At 46.0% G+C, this 21,311-nt stretch overlaps 2 protein-coding genes across 4 annotated transcripts in view; one reads left to right on the top strand and one right to left on the bottom strand.

Moving 5' to 3' along the window:
* SIRT2 (sirtuin 2) overlaps nucleotides 1–7,496 on the bottom strand; it is an 89,505-nt gene extending 82,009 nt beyond the window's left edge. Inside the window, exon 1 of the mRNA XM_073557255.1 lies at nucleotides 7,431–7,496. The gene's annotated coding sequence lies outside the window, so the exon portion shown is untranslated. The remainder of the gene's footprint in view (nucleotides 1–7,430) is intronic.
* GPR161 (G protein-coupled receptor 161) overlaps nucleotides 719–21,311 on the top strand; it is a 28,065-nt gene continuing 7,472 nt past the window's right edge. Inside the window, exons 1-5 of one of the 3 annotated variants that reach the window (XM_073557253.1) lie at nucleotides 719–970; nucleotides 10,712–11,114; nucleotides 18,244–18,965; nucleotides 19,079–19,183; nucleotides 20,795–20,911. In XM_073557253.1, the coding sequence (XP_073413354.1) occupies nucleotides 10,753–11,114; nucleotides 18,244–18,965; nucleotides 19,079–19,183; nucleotides 20,795–20,911 (1,306 nt within the window). In that variant the 5' untranslated portion in view covers nucleotides 719–970; nucleotides 10,712–10,752. Of the gene's footprint in view, nucleotides 971–7,642; nucleotides 7,923–9,292; nucleotides 9,435–10,711; nucleotides 11,115–18,243; nucleotides 18,966–19,078; nucleotides 19,184–20,794; nucleotides 20,912–21,311 lie in introns of those variants that run through there. The other 2 variants (XM_073557251.1, XM_073557252.1) reach the window with 2 other exon arrangements.

Genomic DNA, 21,311 nt, shown 5'->3' with positions numbered 1-21,311 from the left:
AGGTGACGGCAGAGCAATCTGGCGGTAATGTGCACAGGGTTTATCTGCACCCGATGTGCACTGCACAGACTCTGTTGAAACTCACAGAGTAATGGAAACAAATAATAACACAAAAAACGCTGAGTCTGTTATGAGCACAGAACATCAGTGCTACACCCGCGGTATATGGTCACAGGAGTAGCACTAGATGGCGGTACTTACTCCGTCTAGACCTACCGAAGAGGAACGGGTGTAGAGCATCGCAACCGCGAACGCAAATAGAGCTGCAACTGCAGCGCGGCGAGAACAGAGCCGCTGCAAAGACACTGCAAACTAGCAGGCGCAATACTGACGCTTAGGCTGCTGAGGCAATGGAGCAATGGCGCAGATACCGGCACTAACTCAAACACTCTCACAAACGTAGTATCAGAGGGTAGGGGTTTCCAGTGAGTCATTCACCAGTCCATGCATCCATCAACAAACATACAGCAGCAGTATGACTATACTAGCGCATGGCGGAACAGCCATGCGCGCTTTTTATAGCAAACGGGACCTTCCGGAAATCTCCAGGTCTCCAAGAGGAGCCAATGGGAGCCGACACAGGACCTGAACACCTGACTCCCGAACTCCAATGGGAGTTCGTCCCAAGAGCATGCTCAGATTCCGGGGTAAAGGTCTCCTCTGCAATCTCCTCTGCAGCAGATGAAGAGCAGGAGACTGCAGAATGTGAGGATCCAGATTTGAGCAAAGGAGAGGCAGAAATCAGACTCCTAACACTGAGGATCAGGCAGATTTGCAGATCAGTCTGATCATCACGTCCGATCGGACATAGATCTTCAGTAGCTATGGAGTTCAGTGCACTGAAGAAACAGAGTAGTCCTGCATGGTATATGTACAAAGCAAGCAATTCTTGTACTGGTACAATCTGAGGGAATACTCCTTGTTACTTAGAATATGGGGCGAAGGCTGGACCTCCCGACTCATACTATGGGTAAGAAACTCTCCCCTTTTGCATTTATACTGGTGGCATAATGATTGTGTATAGGGTGAAGTGTCAGTGATTTGTGGTTGGCTACTTAGCGTTGCACTTGTTAGTTGTAGGATCTTGTCCCTATCCCATGGCACTTATACATTATGTGATGAGACTGGGAACTTTACCTGAATAGTGCCATAATAGGTTTTAGGGAATATCTCTATTGTCCCTGTACTGAACTCTTCCTGATGATGTTTTACCACACAGTAGCAGCTGTTACCATTTATGTCGGGTGGCCTGGCTGCATAGTCATTCACCATATATGACTCATTTTTTTGTATTTATCAACCACATTCGGATCCTTCAGACGGAACCTGAAAACCCACCTCTTCAAGAAAGCCTACAGTCTGCAATGACCCCGCTGCCTCCTCACCACTACCAGAGATATCACCTCAACCAACACCGGAACTGCTGCAACCCACCAACCTACTGTCTCCTTCCCCACCATCCTTTAGAATATAAACCCGCAAGGGCAGGGTCCTCTCCCCTCTGTATCAGTCTGCCATTGTTAGATTGTTTACTGTAAGTGATATCTGTAATTTGTATGTCACCCCTTCTCATGTACAGCCCCATGGAATCAATGGTGCTATATAAATGATAATAATATTTACTCATGTTTTATGGAAATGTATTTATGAATAAAATGTTTACACTTTTTGCACAAAAATTGCTTTTGTGTGTTTAATATTAAATAATAATAGGATATACCATTTTTTGGGCATTTTTGGCGGTTTGATTGTACTACAGAGTTGCCTATTCTTTTATTTGGATTCCAATGTACTGATCAATTATAGGTATGATATCTTTTGCTAAAATTAGAATATGGCAGATGTGTATTGCAGTGTGTAACTGCTATAATGCAGCGTGCCAATGTGTAAGGCAAGTTTTACAGATTTTTTTAGTACAAAGAAGACATGTTGCATTTGAATAAAGATCCTATAATTTCTGTCTAAATTCCATTACGTAGCTGTGGCTTTATTCTGTACATCTCCGAACACATATTTGAAGCAAGTGTGACATAGAAACTCAGAGGTGTAAGTAGGATTCAGCAAAAAATGGCAAAAACAAGTTTTCCACACTCAGGCTAGGACCACGCAGACTATGGCTATGGCAGCTGTCGCAGGGCTAAAGATCACAGTACGGCAATGCTACCATGTACTAAAAGTAAAGTGTATATGGTCACATTGTGACTTACAAAGTGGTGTGAATGTGACACTTCATGGAGCGGAGGTGCACGTGCCGGACCCCGATGTATTCGCTGGCTATAGGGCTGCGGGGACAGAGCTGTACTCACCAGTTTCATAGATACACGTGCTCCTTCATTCATCAAGGACCAGGCTCCAGAGCTCCCATGTTAGGATAGGGATTGGTGATCACTAGTGATGGTGATGCTTGTTTGGAATACTGTAGCCAATCAGCAGGCGTTATTAATATGTTGTGCCGTAGTGGACATCCCCTTCAATTAACATTCCCCATAAAGGACATCAAAATCCAAACCCCAAACAGGAGATTAGAAGGAGTAACTATAAAGCAGGCACTAGAGCAATGTGTGATCTCAGAATCGTGCATTATGTCATTCATGAAAGTCACCGAGGCGCCTGACAAAAGGAACACATGAGCTCTGACGTCACACGCTCGACGAGTAAACATACGGCGCATACTAGTGACCACACACGCTTGAAACTAGTGATGGGCAGTCCGGCTCTTTTTGGTGATCTGGCTCACTCAGCTCCGCTCACCAAAAAGAGCCGGCTCTTCTTGCAAAAAGTGCTACATTCCCCACTTTTATCCCTCCAGTCTCTTAACTATAAAGCCTGGGCCTCAGTATACAGCTGTACAGGGGTCTAGTGAAGGCTTTTTAGCCCTTTTCTCAGAGTCTAGCTCTTGGGATCAGGCCCTCACTCGTGTCCGTATTGCCGTTTTGTGTTATCCTCTAATATCTGGTATTTGTCCATGTGTTCTACATTAGTCAGTGCTGTGACATCTGCCGGTACTGATTATTCTAAGGCTATGTGCACACGTTGCGGATTTGCTGTGGATCCACAAGTGATTTACAGTACAATGTTAATCTATGGGGAAAAAAAACGCTGTGCACATGCTGCGGAAAAATCCAAGCGGAAACGCAGCAGTTTATTTTCCACAGCATGTCAATACTTTGTGCAGATTCCGCAGCGTTTTTACACCCATTACATTATAGGAATCTGCACAAAATCCACAATAAATCTGCATAAAAACCTCACGGATTTAGACCTGCGGATTCTGCCAAGAGATGCAGATTCCGCACAGAAAATTCCACACAGCAATCCGCAACATGTGCACATACCCTTATAAGTAAATCCTTGGAGACATGTTCCACGTTCTTACAGAGTAAGGCTACTTTCACATTAGCGTCATGCGACGGCCGTCGCCTTGCATCGGGGTGACGTACCGTCGCACGCTGTGAAAGTTGTGCACAACGGGGGCAGCGGATGCAGTTTTTCAACGCATCCGCTGCCCCATTGTAATGTCCGGGGAGGAGGGGGCGGAGTTTCGGCCGCGCATGCGCAGTCGAAAATGGCGGAGACGACGCACAAAAAAAGTTACTTGTACATGTAAGCGCATGTAAGCATCCGCATGTAATCCGTATGCTGAGATTTTGCGCATGTTAGCATCCGCATGTAATCCGTATGCTGAGATTTTCTCGCAGGCTTGCAAAATGGACATATAATGGAGCCCTATGACAGGGTTTCTAACAGAAACCAAAGAATAGATATAGACACATAGAATGCATATATATATATATATATATATATGTATTCTATGTGTCTATATCTATTCTTTCGTTTCTTTATTAAACCTGTCAGTGTGAGTTTACTGTATCGAAAAAAGTGGTTTGGTACCGCGTTAGCCAGTAGAAAAAAATATATAAAGTGCTCTCAGTGAGAGAAACAAAATAGGAATCTTGTGGGTATGATACCTTTTAATGGCTAACAAATAATAGTGAATGTTGTTACAAAGCAAGCTTTCGGGACTGCTTATGTCCCTTCATCAGGCTGATATGACAAAATATGTTTCTTCAAATATTTTGTCATATCAGCCTGATGAAGGGACGTAAGCAGTCCCGAAAGCTTGCTTTGTAACAACATTCACTATTATTTGTTAGCCATTAAAAGGTATCAGACCCACAAGATTCCTATTTTGTTTCTCTCACTGAGAGCACTTTATATATTTTTTTCTACTGGCTAACACGGTACCAAACCACTTTACTGTATCGCGCACTGAATTGCCGGCTTTGCTAAAAGACACCTGGTGCATATGTCTCGCAAGTCACATGTGTGGTCCGTGTGTAATCTGTATTTTTTGCACACCCATAGACTTGCATTGGCGTACTACGGCCGTAGTATGATGACAATCGCAGCATGCTGCGATTGGCACGGAGCCTAGAATACGGATGAGAAATATACGGCTGGTGCGAGGGACCCCATAGAGAATCATTGGTCCGTGTCTAATGCGTGCTTTTAACGCGTCTCACTCGGCCATATTCCTCGCCAGTGTGACCCCGGCCTAACTCTGATTTCTGCACTATACATGGCACCCCTTACCTACCAATTCTGGTATGCATGGTCCTCTCATCCCCCCAGTCATTATATGCATGGTCCCCTCACCCCCCAATCCTGGTATGCATGGTCTCCCCTCATCCCTATCGTAGGATGTATGGTCCCTTCATCCCCAATCCTTGTATACATGGCACCCCTTACCTACCAATTCTGGTATGCATGGTACCCCTCACCCCCCTATCCTGGTATGCATGGTACCCCTCATCCCCCAATTCTGGTATGCATGGTCCTCTCATCCCCAATCCTGGTATGTGCTGCCACCCTCCTATCCTGGTATGCATGGTACCCCTCATCCCTCAATCCTGGTATGCATGATACCCCTCATCCCTCAATCCTGGTATGCATGGTACCCCTCATCCCCCAATCCTGGTATGCATGGTCCCCCTCATCCCCCAATCCTGGTATGCATGGTCCCCTCACCCCCCAATCCTGGTATGCATGGTACCCCTCATCCCCCAATCCTGGTATGCATGGTCCTCTCACCCCCCAATCCTGGTATGCATGGTTCTCCCTCATCCCTATCCTGGTATGCATGGTCCTCTCACCCCCCCAATCCTGGTATGCATGGTTCTCCCTCATCCCTATCCTGGTATGCATGGTCCCCTCACCCCCCAATCCTGGTATGCATGGTACCCCTCATCCCCCAATCCTGGTATGCATGGTCCTCTCACCCCCCCCAATCCTGGTATGCATGGTTCTCCCTCATCCCTATCCTGGTATGCATTGTCCTCTCACCCCCCAATCCTGGTATGCATGGTTCTCCCTCATCCCTATCCTGGTATGCATGGTCCCCTCACCCCCAATCCTGGTATGCATGGTACCCCTCATCCCTATCCTGGTATGCATGGTCCCCTCACCCCTCAATCCTGGTATGCATGGTCCCCTCACCCCCCAATCCTGGTATGCATGGTACCCCTCATCCCTATCCTGGTATGCATGGTCCCCTCACCCCTCAATCCTGGTATGCATGGTACCCCTCATCCCCCAATCCTGGTATGCATGGTCCTCTCACCCCCAAATCCTGGTATGCATGGTCCTCTCACCCCCCCCCAATCCTGTTATGCATGGTTCTCCCTCATCCCTATCCTGGTATGCATGGTCCTCTCACCCCCCAATCCTGGTATGCATGGTTCTCCCTCATCCCTATCCTGGTATGCATGGTCCCCTCACCCCCCAATCCTGGTATGCATGGTACCCCTCATCCCCCAATCCTGGTATGCATGGTCCTCTCACCCCCCCAATCCTGGTATGCATGGTTCTCCCTCATCCCTATCCTGGTATGCATGGTCCTCTCACCCCCCCAATCCTGGTATGCATGGTTCTCCCTCATCCCTATCCTGGTATGCATGGTCCCCTCACCCCCCAATCCTGGTATGCATGGTACCCCTCATCCCCCAATCCTGGTATGCATGGTCCTCTCACCCCCCAATCCTGGTATGCACGGTTCTCCCTCATCCCTATCCTGGTATGCATGGTCCTCTCACCCCCCAATCCTGGTATGCATGGTTCTCCCTCATCCCTATCCTGGTATGCATGGTTCTCTCACCCCCTATCCTGGTATGCATGGTACCCCTCATCCCTATCCTGGTATGCATGGTCCCCTCACCCCCCAATCCTGGTATGCATGGTACCCCTCATCCCCCAATCCTGGTATGCATGGTCCTCTCACCCCCCAATCCTGGTATGCATGGTTCTCCCTCATCCCTATCCTGGTATGCATGGTCCTCTCACCCCCCAATCCTGGTATGCATGGTTCTCCCTCATCCCTATCCTGGTATGCATGGTTCTCTCACCCCCTATCCTGGTATGCATGGTTCTCCCTCATCCCTATCCTGGTATGCATGGTACTCCCTCATCCCCCAATCCAGATCTGAGGAGTGTGGGATTGTGCGGCCGAAATTGGCACCCGATTTCAGCGCCACAACCCGCTGTCTCCTGACTTCACGGCGAATACCCCTGTAATCTTTTGTGCCTGCTGTGATGGCAGGAGAGGGCGGGTTGATGCTCCGGAATCGGCGCCTGCACATTCCTCTTTCTGGCGCCATTGTCTTGAAGACACACTGCAGTGTGCTTCCCCAAAATGGCGCCGGAATGCCCGGACTGCACATGCGCCGCTTCCAGAGCAACAACCCGCCCTCTCCTGTCATCACAGCAAGACCTCGCGGCCACACCGAATCGGTAAGGTGTCGTGCCGGCGGGGGGCTGCGTCTACTGTGATCTCCGGGGGGGGTGCGGCTTCCGTGATCTCCTGGGGGGGTGTCATTCTTGTCTGGAGCCAGAATGCGCAGGTGCGTCGCGCTTGCACAGTATATAAAGGCTTCGGACAGAGTGATGCTTAGGCTATGTGCACACAGTGCGGATCCTCCCGCGGATTTTTCCGCGTAGATTTTAAGAAATCCGCAGATCAAATGACCTGCATTTTTCCTGCGGATTTCTTCCTGTTTTTTCGCAGTTTTCCACTGTGGTTTTCCACCTGCGGATCTGTAGAATGGAGTATGTGGAAAACTGCAGCAAAACCGCACAAAATTAGTCACATGCTGCTTTTTTTTTTACAGCACAAAAACCGCGTGGAAAAATCCGCAGCGTGTGCGTTTTTTTTTTCATTGGCTATAATGGTACTGTACATTACCTGCAAATCCGCTGCGGATCCGCGGTAGAAACCGCACTGTGTGCACAGGGCCTTAGAGCGTTATATTATAGATATACCCCGGATCTGTCCACAGAGTTTCTCTGCCTCAGATTTATATTATTACTTTCCCACTGTAGAGCAGCAGGAACTACAGAAAATAAAGAGAGGGATAAGATGGCTGTCAGTGCCTGACCTCAGCGCCTCTGCTCATCCTGCAGCTGCCGGACATCCACTGTTATGTCAGTGACAGTCTCTGTGACTGCACATTGTAATCTATCACAGATCATGTGTGCACTCACTGCACTGAGCAGCCAATCACAGTACAGCTATGTGTTCATGTGGGAGGAACCAAGTCAAAGCCTTGCCAGTCACTCCCCACTTGTACTCACTTCTCTAAGTCTCCTCCTCAGCTCCTCCCAGCCCCCAACCAGGCAGGAAGAAGCTAGCAAACAGCAGGGGGAAAAAAAAATTTGGCTCAGCTCCCAGTGGTGAGCCGACTCCCGTCGCTCACATGAAAGAGCCGGCTCTTTGTCTCGGTTCGTTCACGAACGACACATCACTACTTGAAACGCACTCTTGCGTTCCACGCACCGGAATTTATTCGTATAGCAAGCCTGTGGTTCCGGGTTCTTGCAGAAGCGCTCCCTCGCTGTGGATAGGATATGTAGTAAATGAGGGACATAAGGTATGAAGATCTGGGCTGCTCGCTGTATTCTAGTCAGCTGGTGTGGCCATGTGTAAGAAGGATGAGAGAGCAGTACAATTCCTGTACAACCATGGGATGCTACGCATTCCCCACTGTACAGTCTCCCTAAATGCAGAGCAGTGAGGAGAGGACCCCGGGTGCGGAGCAGGGGGGAGTGAGAGAGGACCCCGGGTGCAGAGCAGGGGGGGGGGAGTGAGAGAGGACCCCCGGGTGCGGAGCAGGGGGGGGGGAGTGAGAGAGGACCCCGGGTGCGGAGCAGGGGGGGGGGGAGTGAGAGAGGACCCCGGGTGCGGAGCAGGGAGGGGGGGGAGTGGGAGAGGACCCCGGGTGCAGAGCAGGGAGGGGGGGGAGTGAGAGAGGACCCCCGGGTGCGGAGCAGGGGGGAGTGAGAGAGGACCCCGGGTGCAGAGCAGGGGGGGGGGAGTGAGAGAGGACCCCGGGTGCAGAGCAGGGGGGGGGGAGTGAGAGAGGACCCCGGGTGCGGAGCAGGGGGGGGGAGTGAGAGAGGACCCCCGGGTGCAGAGCAGGGAGGGGGGAGTGAGAGAGGACCCCGGGTGCAGAGCAGGGAGGGGGGGGAGTGGGAGAGGACCCCGGGTGCAGAGCAGGGAGGGGGGGGAGTGGGAGAGGACCCCGGGTGCAGAGCAGGGAGGGGGGAGTGAGAGAGGACCCCGGGTGCAGAGCAGGGAGGGGGGGGAGTGGGAGAGGACCCCGGGTGCAGAGCAGGGAGGGGGGGGAGTGGGAGAGGACCCCGGGTGCAGAGCAGGGAGGGGGGGGAGTGGGAGAGGACCCCGGGTGCAGAGCAGGGAGGGGGGGGAGTGAGAGAGGACCCCGGGTGCAGAGCAGGGAGGGGGGGGAGTGGGAGAGGACCCCGGGTGCAGAGCAGGGAGGGGGGGGAGTGGGAGAGGACCCCGGGTGCAGAGCAGGGAGGGGGGGGGAGTGGGAGAGGACCCCGGGTGCAGAGCAGGGAGGGGGGGGAGTGGGAGAGGACCCCGGGTGCAGAGCAGGGAGGGGGGGGAGTGGGAGAGGACCCCGGGTGCAGAGCAGGGAGGGGGGGGAGTGGGAGAGGACCCCGGGTGCAGAGCAGGGAGGGGGGGGGAGTGGGAGAGGACCCCGGGTGCAGAGCGGGGGGGGGGGGGGAGTGAGAGAGGACCCCGGGTGCAGAGCGGGGGGGGGGGGGGAGAGTGAGAGAGGACCCCGGGTGCAGAGCAGGGAGGGGGGGAGTGAGAGAGGACCCCGACCGGTGGGGGGGGTGATAGGGGACCCCGTCGCGGAGGGGGAGGGGAGTGAGGGGGGACCCTGGTGCAGAGGGGGGAGCGGGAGAGAGAGGACCCCGGTGCAGAGCGTGGGAGAAGAGTAATTGTTCTTTATTTTAGATTTGTTTGCCAAATAAATTTTAAAAAATCCTTGAACCCCCTTTCCCTGACAGTTGTACATTATATTACTCCTGCACTTAGCTGGTTGACAAAAAATAGGGAAATCTATTGTTATAAGGTATGAAATCTGCTCCGACACATCATATGACATGCTTGCCTTTCTGTTCTACTTCATCTTCCACAGTGTTCAGACAGGTTTTCTGCCTTTCAGAAATCTTCACCTTAAACCTAAACGCAAATTTGTTTACATTTTCTGTGTGCATGAACAAGCCCCCTGTTATCTGCCAATCACTTTAGACTGAGAGTGGCCTATGATCATCATTTTCTCTCCTGAGAAGCCATTGTTTACGTCATATATAAGGCATACACCAGGGAGATTGCCCAAGGTGTACGGCAGACAAAAGGCTGCAGTGTATCAACAGTAAAAGCAGACAGGCTACCCTTGTAAAATATATATATATTCACAACCTCCAACTGTTTTTCTTCCAAATTTGTTACTGATTTAACCTATTATGTAAAAGTCAATGGCCGCTAATCTGCTGTGACCCAGGCTCCTACAGTGTACTGCTCTGTTCTGGCTCCATACACTGTTTGTGCGTCAGTTACTGGACCTTCTAACAGCTGGGTTGATCGGGGTCCCGAGTCTGAGACCGCCACCAATCTGATAGTGATGTCCTCCACCAATGTTAGGTCACTAATATTTTAGTCCTGGAAAATCCCTCCAATGTTAAAACATGCAAAGAAAAATGTTTACTTTTTTTTCGTGTCTGTGAAGGTCCCGTATAACATAAAAATTGGCCAAAGTTACCTAGGAAATGACGCCTGGTCATGATCAAGACTTATGACGCTGTTAGTTCGGGTATTAAAACCTGTGGCCAGGCCAGGAGTAGTGGATGGAAAAGAACAACCGTGTTATAGCCTAGGTCTTATAGCGATATCTCTTAGTGTGACATGCCCTTTATAGTCTGAAACTTGGCAACTACCTGGCCATTATGTGATATCAGGGACTTGAGCCACAAATCACCCAATGTCTAATCATGCTTTGGTTTTTAGACAGTTAAACCACATTCACACCTTCAGTATTTGTAAGCCAAAACCAGGAGGGGAACAATCAGAGGAAAAGTATAATAGGAACACGTCACCACTTCTGTATTCATCACCCACTCCTGGTTTTGGTTTACAAATACTCATGTAAAATACTGACCACATACTGACCTTGTGAATGTGCCCTCAATGTCATCTTCATTTATGTTACATTTTTTTCAACTGAAATTCTTGCATTTAAATGACTGTGATTTTTTAGAATCCCCCCCCCCCCCCCCCCCATTCCAGAGAATAATTTTACAATTACAATTATTTAACACCCAGTAATTAAATTTGTGTTTTTCCCTGCAGGGTCCCAGCATGATTCAGATAAGACTTCATTGTGATTGACAATGAGCATCAACTCCTCTGAAGGAAATGGCGTGGAAACAAAGTCTAGCACAGAAAACGGAGCGACCATTGTAGCTGAATCTATTGCCATAATCGTCATTGACATTCTGATATGTCTCGGCAACCTCGTCATCGTGATCACACTGTACAAGAAGTCCTACTTGCTGTCTCTCAGTAATAAGTTTGTGTTCAGCTTGACACTTTCCAATCTCCTCCTGTCTATGCTGGTGCTTCCATTTGTCGCTGTGAGCTCAATCCTGAGAGAATGGATCTTTGGGGTGGTGTGGTGCAATTTTTCTGGCCTCCTTTACATGCTGATCAGTTCTGCCAGTATGCTTACCTTGGGGATTATAGCCATTGACAGGTCAGTAATGCTTAGGTGCAATTAACTGTAAATCTCTGTATCTGATGGGCAAAATCATTGACCTGTGTGGTTCAGGTTGTGCCGATAAGAAAATAACTTAATGGGGCTATCCACTATTCGGACTACCCGTTCTCGATCACTAAAATGAAAAAATCTATATTCTCCTGCGGTGCCTGATCTCCCGGGGCTCCTGTGATACCATGTCATGTGAGCCCTGCAGCTCCGTGTAGAGTTGATAAAAATCGTGTTATGTGCGCCCCAATATTGTGTCACTCACTAGTACAATTTATTTTTTGAAATAACAAGTAATCATTCAGCTTTCTTGTGAAAAAATAAAATATCATGGCCCCTGGAATGCGGTGAGCTTTGTGCTGAAGGCCCAAAATAGGCCAGTCCTTAAGGTGTTAATGTGCTGATTGATATCTATATCTTACTTTAGAATATCTGTTAACTTCATACTTCTGTGTTCATATAAGATAATGTGATCGCCAAATCTCACATAAAAATGCCCACTGTGCGAAATAGTCATGTTATTTCTAGGGACTGATGGAGATAAACCAATGACGCACTCCTTCTGTGAAAAGGGGGACCCAGTGCGTTTATTATAGGAGTATTTCCATCTTTTTAATGATGTCCTATCACTGGGGGTTGACCCCCTGGTTCTGTCGCCTATACAGAGAATGAAGCGGCTGCTGTAACCCTGTGTCCCCCCTCGCAGGTCTTCCCAGTAGACCATTTCTCTGGCCCTACCAGCTGTGCAGAGAACTGCAGTCAGCCCTTCTGAATTGCAGAGGAGAAGGGGAACCCACAGCTGACATTACAGCAGTTATCTACTACTTGGACAACCCCTTTGTAAATGCTGTAGTGTCCCATTTAAAGTAAAAAAAAAAAAAAAAAAATCTACTTCACCAACTCTATTCTAACGATGCTGGCATCAGGTCTCGCACTCATGTACCAATGGCTGCAGCACTCGCGTGGAATAACAATCTGTGGTTGCTAATGGGCTTCTTCCGTCCGAGTCTCATTGAGGGAAATGTAAGTGCTGCAGCCAGTCAGCGGCATGACAATGGCATGAAAGCTCTGGGAGATCGGATCTGGCATGGCTTGAATAGTGCCGGTGTGGGAGGTGATTATATGGTGTTTTTCTGTTACACAAAAGACTACAGCATTTAAGAAGGGGCTGTGCAAGTAGTGGCCAACCCCTGTAAGTGATGGCAAATTCTAGTTTATGCAAATATTCTTAGAGATGGAGATACGCCTTTTAAATATATATTTTTTTTATTTTGCTCATAAATTCAGAACTCAACGGGTTTCCAATGTATATATTCTTATTTTCCGAAGTAAATTGTACACATATGTCCAAATTGGAGCTGTGATTAAGATGAGGAGCAGGGGCCGTGGCAGGGCCAAAGACACGTAAGATTATAAGAAAACTTCAAACCCTGATTACACAAAATCCACAAGAACAGATTTCTTCACCACAGGTATAGTTTGTCCATTTCATTGCGCCAATATGGCCATATGTGCACTTTACTTTGCAAAATCCTACAGACAGATTCTTTCTGTAAGTCCTAGTAACACTTGTTCTGCCGGTAAAATGGTTGGCTGACGTGTGATCTGGCACTTTTCTCACAGGGGACATGTGATTGCTCTGCCGATCAAGAGCACCTGTGTACAGGAGCTGGGATGACTGATTGCTGAGCCAAAGTTTGTCCGACAGCCATCTAATGTGTATGGTCGGCTTTATTGACGCCATCATTCACCTATGGTCAATGATGGAGATGTCAGCCTGAACCACTGCTTGTGAACAGGCTTTTACCTTTTGGACTATAATGGAAATATGCAATTCTCCTGATGAATCCTGGGAAAAGCATGTAAATAATTTTTAGGGTCATATACAGACAGTTGCGGACTGCTCATGTAAAGAAGTGAGCTATTTGTTCCTAGGCACTTCTAGGGCCTATGATCGGACTTTTGGAGGCCTCCTATGGAGTACTGATGCCATCCCGCAAACAGGACCCACTGATTGAGTGAGACTATTCCAAAATATTTCAACCCACACATGATCCTTGTCACATTGTAGGGCTTAGGGCTCATACTCACATGCGAGAAACTCGGACGAGTCTCGCACGTCAATACCCGGCACTGCCGCAAGCACTCAGATCGAAGCGTTTAACTGCATGTATTTCTATGCAACTGAACGCTCCGATCCAGGTGCCGGCGGCAGTGCCGGGTATTGACGTGCGAGACTCGTCCGAGTTTCTCGCATGTGAGTATGAGCCCTATATGTGTAATTCGTACCTGACCTTTCTTCCACTGAGGGGTTCAATTCATGTTCTGTTAATGGCACCTGAACCAATGCCGGGTGTCGTCGTTCTTCTTTAGTTGTTAACCTAGTAATTGTGTACTTATTTTAAGCATCAGTGACCTCTGTTACTGTTAGGTGCCATTATCTTTGTGCAGCAGATACAGTTGTGCTCAAAAGTTTACATACCCAGGCAGAATTTTTGCTTTTTTTTTTTTTCTTTAGAGAGAATATGAATGATAACGCTAAAACTTTTTCTCCATTCATGGTTAGTGCTTGGGTGAAGCCATTTACTGTCAAACTACTGTGTTTTCTCTTAAATCATAATGACAACCGAAAACATCCAAATGACCCTGATCAAAAGTTCACATACCCTGGTGATTTTGGCCTGATACCGTGCACGGAAGCTGGCACTAAATGGGTTTGAATAGCTAATAAAGGTAACATCCTCACCTGTGACCTGTTTGCTTGTAATTAGTGTGTGTTCATAAAAGCTGAGTTTCCGAATTCCAAACAGACTCTTGCATCTTTCATCCAGCCACTGACGTTTCTAGATTGTGAATCATGGGGAAAGCAAAAGAATTGTCAACGGATCTAAGGGAAAAGGTAGTTGAACTGTATAAAACAGGAAAGGGATACAAAAAGATATCCAAGGAATTGATAATGCCAGTCAGCAGCGTTTAAACTGTGAGTAACAAATGGAAAATCAGGAGCTCTGTAAAAACAAAACCGCGGTCAGGTAGACCGACAAAAATTTTGTCTACAAATGCCAGGAAAATTGTTTAGAATGCAAAGAAAAACCCACAAATAACATCAGCTGAAATACTGGACTCTCGGAAAACTAGCGGTGTGGCTGTTTCAAGATGCATAATAAGGAGGCACTTAAAGAAAAATGGGCTGCATGGTCGAGTCACCAGGAGAAAGCGATTACTGCGCAAATGCCACAAAGTATCTCATCTGCAATAAGCAAAACAGCACAAAGACAAGCTTCAAAACTTCTGGAGCAAGGTAATTTGGAGTGATGAGACCAAAATTGAACTATTTGGATAGAGGTCAACAAGGCTTATGATGAAAGGAACACCATTCCTACTGTTAAGCACGGAGGTGAATCGCTGATGTTTTGTGGATGTGTGACCTACAAAGGCAGGAAACTTGGTCAGAGTTAAAGGAAAGATGAATGCAGCACGTTATCAGCAAATACTCGAGGAAAATTTACAATCATGATCCCGGAAGCTTCACATGGGATGTACTTGGACGTTCCGCCATGACAACGATCCAAAACACAAGGCCAAGATGACCTGTCATTGGCTACAGCAGAACAAAGTGAAGGTTCTGGAGTGGTCATCTCAGTCTCCTGTCCTCAATATCATTGAGCCACTCTGGGGAGATCTCAAGCGCACAGTTCATGCTAGACTGCCCAGGAATTTACAGGAACTGGAGGCTTTTTGCCAAGAAGAGTGGGCAGCTTAACCATCTGATAAAATAAAGAACCTCATCCACAACTACCACAAAAGACTTCAAGCTGTCAAAGATGTTAGAAGGGGCAATACAAAGTATTAAGAAATGGGGTAGGTGAACTTTTGATCCGGGTGATTTGGATGTTTTGGGTTGTCATTATGATTTAAAAAGAGAAAACACAGTAGTTTGACAATAAATGGCTTCACCCAACCACTAACCATGAGTGGAGAAAAAGTTTTGGTGTTATCATTCATATTCTCTGGAAAAAAAGGCCAAGAAAGCAAAAATTCTGCCGGAGTATGTAAACTTTTTGAGCACAACCGTACATGAGATTGATACCTGTTGTCTTCATGCTTAGATGACACTAGTCTCATGTAGAATTCTGACTTCCATATACTGATTAGTGTGAATATAACATGAGTTTGCCAATATTGGTTGGTCAGTGATTATTCGCATACTGATGTATGGTTTTACTACCAATTTTATGATTTGTTGCTTCTTTTATTTATTTATTTTTTTTCAGTTAATGTTTATACCTCTTACGTTATTGCTGTATTGTAAAAACTGTATACCACTTTTGGGCTGGGTTTACATCTGGGTCTTGAATTTCTTTATCATCTGCATTAGGAACAGGGTAATGGAAATAATTCTCGAAACTGGCCAATTCCCTGACAAACGCTATATAATGGGGGGCCCTCAGGATTCAGTCATGGTGGTGGTCACTTTCCCAGGAAAAAAAAGAATGCAGCATGGGCCAAGCCTTAAAAAAAGTGTTTGTTTTTTTTTGTTTTTGTTTTTTTTTTAATTTTATTTTGTGAGGTTGGTGTATGAGTGTATAACTGCAGTACTCTTTCTTCATACAGGCCGGCCATTGCGCCACTCTGTAGGACTAGGAGATGTACCGTATGTTGCCTCCAGCTGTTGCATCTCAGCCTTTGACACGTTCTCTTGTTTTTCTATGCAACTTTTAAAAGGCAAAGCTTATTTTGTAGGAGTTCAGCTGTCAAGTTTTGGCCAGCGCTGACGACCAGATGTGTTTATTGGCTTTAAGCACTTAAGACATGGCTCACAGCCCAGAAAATGTAAAGACGCTCTTAGAAGGAACAAGTGTTTCTTTGTGCCATACATTTCTTAAAAACCCTTCTAGTCTGGTGCTAAAACTGTAATCACATACAGAAGATGACGATGTCCCACGTACAATGATATTCCTGTTATCCAATGGAACTAATGAGGAGACTATAAAAAGTTTTGGAATATTGGCTAATCATAGTCTCAAGAGATTCCAGTTTTTCTAGAGTCCTGTGCTAAAAGCTAGTCTGAGATTATACAAATTTTCCAGAGTATTGGCACAAAAGAGTAATGAGGAAAATCTAGGTTGAAACATGCTGTTTAAGACTTAATGACTCCGCAACCCAATGACGTAAGTTGAACCTGTCTTATTCACAGCGGTGACCGGCTGTGTTGTACAGCCAGCGCCTGGACTTGGCTCCATTTGCTGATATTTAACCACTTACGATCAGAAAATACACTGCATCCAAAACGCTGCTATTTTTGCTGCGTTCTAATCACGCGGGTAAACCCGCATGTCTTCATTGAACCATGCGGATGTACCGAATCTAATGAATGGCTATGGGTGAGACTGCGAAGCAGAGACTAGCGTCCCGGCAGCAAATAATTGACATGCTGCGGCTTTTAAACCTGCACGGGGGTGAGTTTACACAGCGTTAAATAGAAGCACCGTATGCATGAGATTTCTACAAATCCCAGCCACTGTGCTTCTAATGTAGAACGCAGCGTTTTGGATGCAGCACAGGTGAGATCTGTCCAAAACGCTGCTCTTCCTGATCGTGGACACATACCCTTAAAGAGAATCGGCAGGTTTTTTGCTGTCTAATCGAAGAACAGCATGATGTTGGGGCTGAGACCCTGATTAAAGCAATGTGTCACTTGCTCATCTACATGTGGTCATTTTGATACAATTCCTGTTTTATGTACTGCATATATAGCAGTGCTGTGAATGCTGAGCTCTATAACCCCGCCCACATCACTGATTGGTAGCTGGTTGGTGTACATTGGAAAGAAAGCTGCTAATCATTGGTGGAGGCCGGGTTACACTGAGCAGTTGACTAGGAGGCACAAGACACCTAGTACTATCGTGATAATCTAATGTTTAAACATTAATCTCATTGAATCAGCAACACACACCCTAGTAAATAATGCATCATTGGAATCGGTCTCTCAGCACCTACATCATGCTGCTCTCAGATTACGCAGCAAAACCTGCTGACATATTCCCTTTAAATGACGCAGTCAGTGGCTATCAGGGCACTTGACTGTTAAATAGTACTGGAGTATTGCATCATATAGTCCCTGATCATGGGGAAAATTAAATGAAAAGTTGTTAAATATGATAGTTTGTATCATTGGCTCTTTTCTCAATTCAAATATAGGAAAATGAAAAAATCAGCATATCTAGTATCATCACATCCTTAAAAGTCCAATGTATGAATAAGTAAATTTAGTACAAACTATAAGTAAAAAAAAATTGACACTATGGAAATGCTGTTTTCCAGACGTCGCATTGCCCAAAAATATGCAATAAAAAGCTGTCAAAAATTACTGTGTATTACAAAATTGCATCTATAAAATCTGCTCACCACACACTCAATCAGATCTAGGAATGGAAAAATAAACCTTACAGGTCACAAAAAATTGCAACACAAACCAAATGTTTAAAGGGAATCTGTCACCCCTTTTTTGAGATATCATATAATGATATCATTCAATTGTGTGTCACATAAGGATTCTCTTAGTACTTTTGCTTCCCCCTGACCCCGCACCTTTCATGCATACATACATCTGAACCGATATAAAAAAGGTATGTAAACTGCCGCTGTCCAGTCCGATGGGCGGGGCTTATTCAACTGCCGCCCCCCCCTCCCCCTCCCTGTCTTGTTCTACGCATTTCTTCTTGTGCAGAGCAAGACAGGGAGTGGGGTAGCAGGTGAATAAGCCCCACCCATTGGACCGAACCGTGGCAGTTTACATACATCTAAACCGATATAAAAAAGGTATTTATGCATGAAAGGTGCGGGGTCAGGGGGAAGCAAAAGTACTAAGAGAATCCTTATGTGACACACAATTGAATGATATCATTATATGATATCTCAAAAAAGGGCTGACAGATTCCCTTTAACTTTTTCTTTTACTGCTTTACAGATCAGTATTTTTTTTTTAATAAGTTTGACATTGCCATAATCGTTCTACCCTCACTCAATGCATCCTTGGTGATGTGATGTGACACTGATTTTTCGATATATGATGCCAAGAAAGTGAGCAATAATTTTCCTTCTGTGTTTCATGTAGGTATTATGCGGTTCTTTATCCAATGGTATATCCTATGAAGATAACCGGAAACCGGGCAGTATTGGCCATAGCATATGTGTGGCTTCATTCCCTCATCGGATGCCTTCCACCGCTTTTTGGCTGGTCTTCGCTGGAGTTTGATCACTTTAAGTGGATGTGTGTAGCAGCATGGCACAAGGAAGCTGGGTACACCGCCTTTTGGCAGATATGGTGTGCTTTGCTACCCTTTATCACTATGATGATTTGCTATGGGTTCATCTTTCGAGTGGCTCGCATAAAAGCTCGGAAGATCCACTGTGGAACTGTTATAATTGTACAGGAAGCGGCCCAAAAGAACGGGAGGAAGAATTCCAGCACTTCTACGTCGTCGTCAGGAAGCAGAAGGAATGGATTTTCCAGTGTTGTCTATTCAGCTAACCAGTGCAAAGCTTTCATAACAATACTGGTTGTAATGGGGGCCTTTGTGCTTACCTGGGGGCCATACATGATTGTTATAAGCACTGAGGCCTTATGGGGGAAAAACAGTGTTTCTCCAGTCGTAGAGACTATGGCTACATGGCTATCCTTCTCAAGTGCAATTTGCCATCCTCTTATTTATGGACTTTGGAACAAAACTGTGCGCAAGGAGCTTCTCGGCATGTGTTTTGGCAATCGGTACAGAGATCCGTTCCATCAGCAGCACCGAACGTCACGAATGTTCAGTATTTCTAATAGGATCACCGGTAAAAGCAACTGAAGAACCATTTACGACATACAGAACATATAAGAGTACTGCAGCAGTCAGGTTGGCTTTTCTATGTGCATTTTTTACTAATGTTCCCATTTTGCTTGATAGATCTTGGATTATCCCCACATCTGACTGCTCTGATAGCCAGTGGGAAGGATTCGGATCACCCAAGCACTACGACAAACACTAATTTCAACTATTCCAATGATTCAGGTAACTTGTTTTGCAGTCTTAGGTTATGATCACATCTTTTTGTAGATGTTATTGCTAAAAGTCAGATGTACATTCTAGAAGAGTGTACCAAAAAGTAACAGGACTTCTCTGGAAGGCGGGACGCTTGTAGTACAGACTTATATCATTAGTATGGTAGCCGACGTCGTTGGGGAAAGTTGCATTTGCCTCTAGTGATTTTTATTTCTTCAAAAAGTATCCTTTGTGTGAATTGGCAATCACAAAACAGCCAAACAAAGGGCAGCTATGTAGTTTTGTTTCATTTTGTGGGAAAAAACATTGTAAACGGTTGTTTTGAGACACAATTTTTCTGCAGTTTATTTCATGCCCAAATCAACTCCACGGCTTCATCAATGGTCCAGTGGTAATCTTCCAGAATGGCTTGACAAATTTCCATCAGTTCAGGCGGTTCCAAGGACATCTGGAATAGAACAAGGTTGATCATCAATTCCCATTTCACCTTGTTTAAATTAGGAGAGGTATTCTTAATCAGTCATGGTAGCTTCTTTGTAGGCTGTTTAATGTATGACAAATGTTGTCGATTGGTCATTTTGGAGCCAAACGCAACATTCGCCATCATTGTTGGCTGGTGTAGTGAATAGGAAGAATTTCGTGAGTATTCACCAGGCAGAAGCCAGAACTAAAAGTGTCCACCAGTAGATTCCTGTTTTTCTTGTGTTTTTTTTTTTTTTTTTTTTTTTTGTGGTACCCCCTCAAATACCACTGAAACGCTTAGTAGGTCTGGCTGACTCCATGATTAAAATAAAACCTTAGAGTTCGGCAATCCTGGTGTCATCCACTTGTTGATCCATAATGAGAAATATTGTTGGCTCTCTTTGTATCTGGAAGTCATTTGTCAAAAAAACTGGGTGCCTCGGCCTCCAGGTTTCCGGAACTTGGCTTCAAAACCAGATTTCCTGAAGCAATTCATTCCCTCGGGAAATCCTGTGTTTTGCTTAATATCAAGCTTGAAGCTTTATTCAGCTGCCGTTTGCATTGATCCGTATTCCAGTAATAACATTTGAGCGTCCGCTTCTTGAGAACGTTGGCTATAGATATTCCCTAAAAGGGAATTTACCCACAGCTAGCAATGTACATCACATCTGATTACTGGCTGCCTAAGTCATGTGAGAAGGCTCGTTAGAGAGTTGATATTGACTTTTAGGATTTTCGCCTAGCCCTACTCCATGTACGCCATGTGATTGCTGCGTGACGCCCAGTAAATGAGATGTCCCCACAGCAGTCAAGGTAAACTACACCAGCGGGAGGAATACTGGACCCAGTACTAGCATAGCGGGGAGTAAAATGGTGAATATCATTTATTTTAGTTACATTTGTGGATGTGGGCACATTTTATTGAATCCTGGAAAAAACATTTTCAAGGAGGGTTTTCTCACTTTCAATTATTAGTTTTCCACAGGAGAGATGATGAATGTTAGATCCCTGGGACCCCCACCAGTCACTAGTGTAGGAAGCTATGGTTGGTATCGAAAGTGTTCAGTGAACTTACAGCAAACTGTTTAACAGTGAAGGAGGGATCATAGTACCCCACACTAGTAATCAATCCGTTTTCTTCCCTCCTCCTTTGGTTAGGCACTGACGTCATGCTACTAGATGACTGCAGCTCTGACAGTGCCCAGCACACTCGTATCCTCTATTCTAGAAGGAAAAGTTCAGTAACCTTTGAAGATGAAGTGGAGCAGAAAAATGGTAAGGTTATTACTTAAGGTGTTTTCATTGCCTACAAAGTAGAGACTTCAATGCTGCCATTAGTTTTCACTGTATAACTTGCGGAATGACTTGTGCTAAATTTGACAGATGATACCATTTTCCACAACTTAAACCAATGTTCAAAAGTGCTTACTACGGCACATATAAATCAGGAAAGCTAAACATTTAAGGCTTCCAGATGGCCATGTTAATTTCTTTTCCAGTGGCATATCTGGGAATAGGACTGCTTAGGATTTTTCATCTTTATCAGATCAGTGGGAGTCTGGGATCTGGCACCTTCAGTGTTAAGCTGACACCTGGATCTCCATTACTTGAACACTTTCCTAGTGATACCACGTTGGCAGCACTACTCCTTTTGGGACCCTCTGCGTTCTTTACA

Source organism: Dendrobates tinctorius, unplaced genomic scaffold (genome assembly GCF_039654945.1).
Source record: "Dendrobates tinctorius isolate UK_male_01 unplaced genomic scaffold, ASM3965494v1 ptg000246l, whole genome shotgun sequence".
NCBI classification, from domain to species: domain Eukaryota; kingdom Metazoa; phylum Chordata; class Amphibia; order Anura; family Dendrobatidae; genus Dendrobates; species Dendrobates tinctorius.
This window is presented reverse-complemented; position numbering and strand designations above follow the sequence as displayed.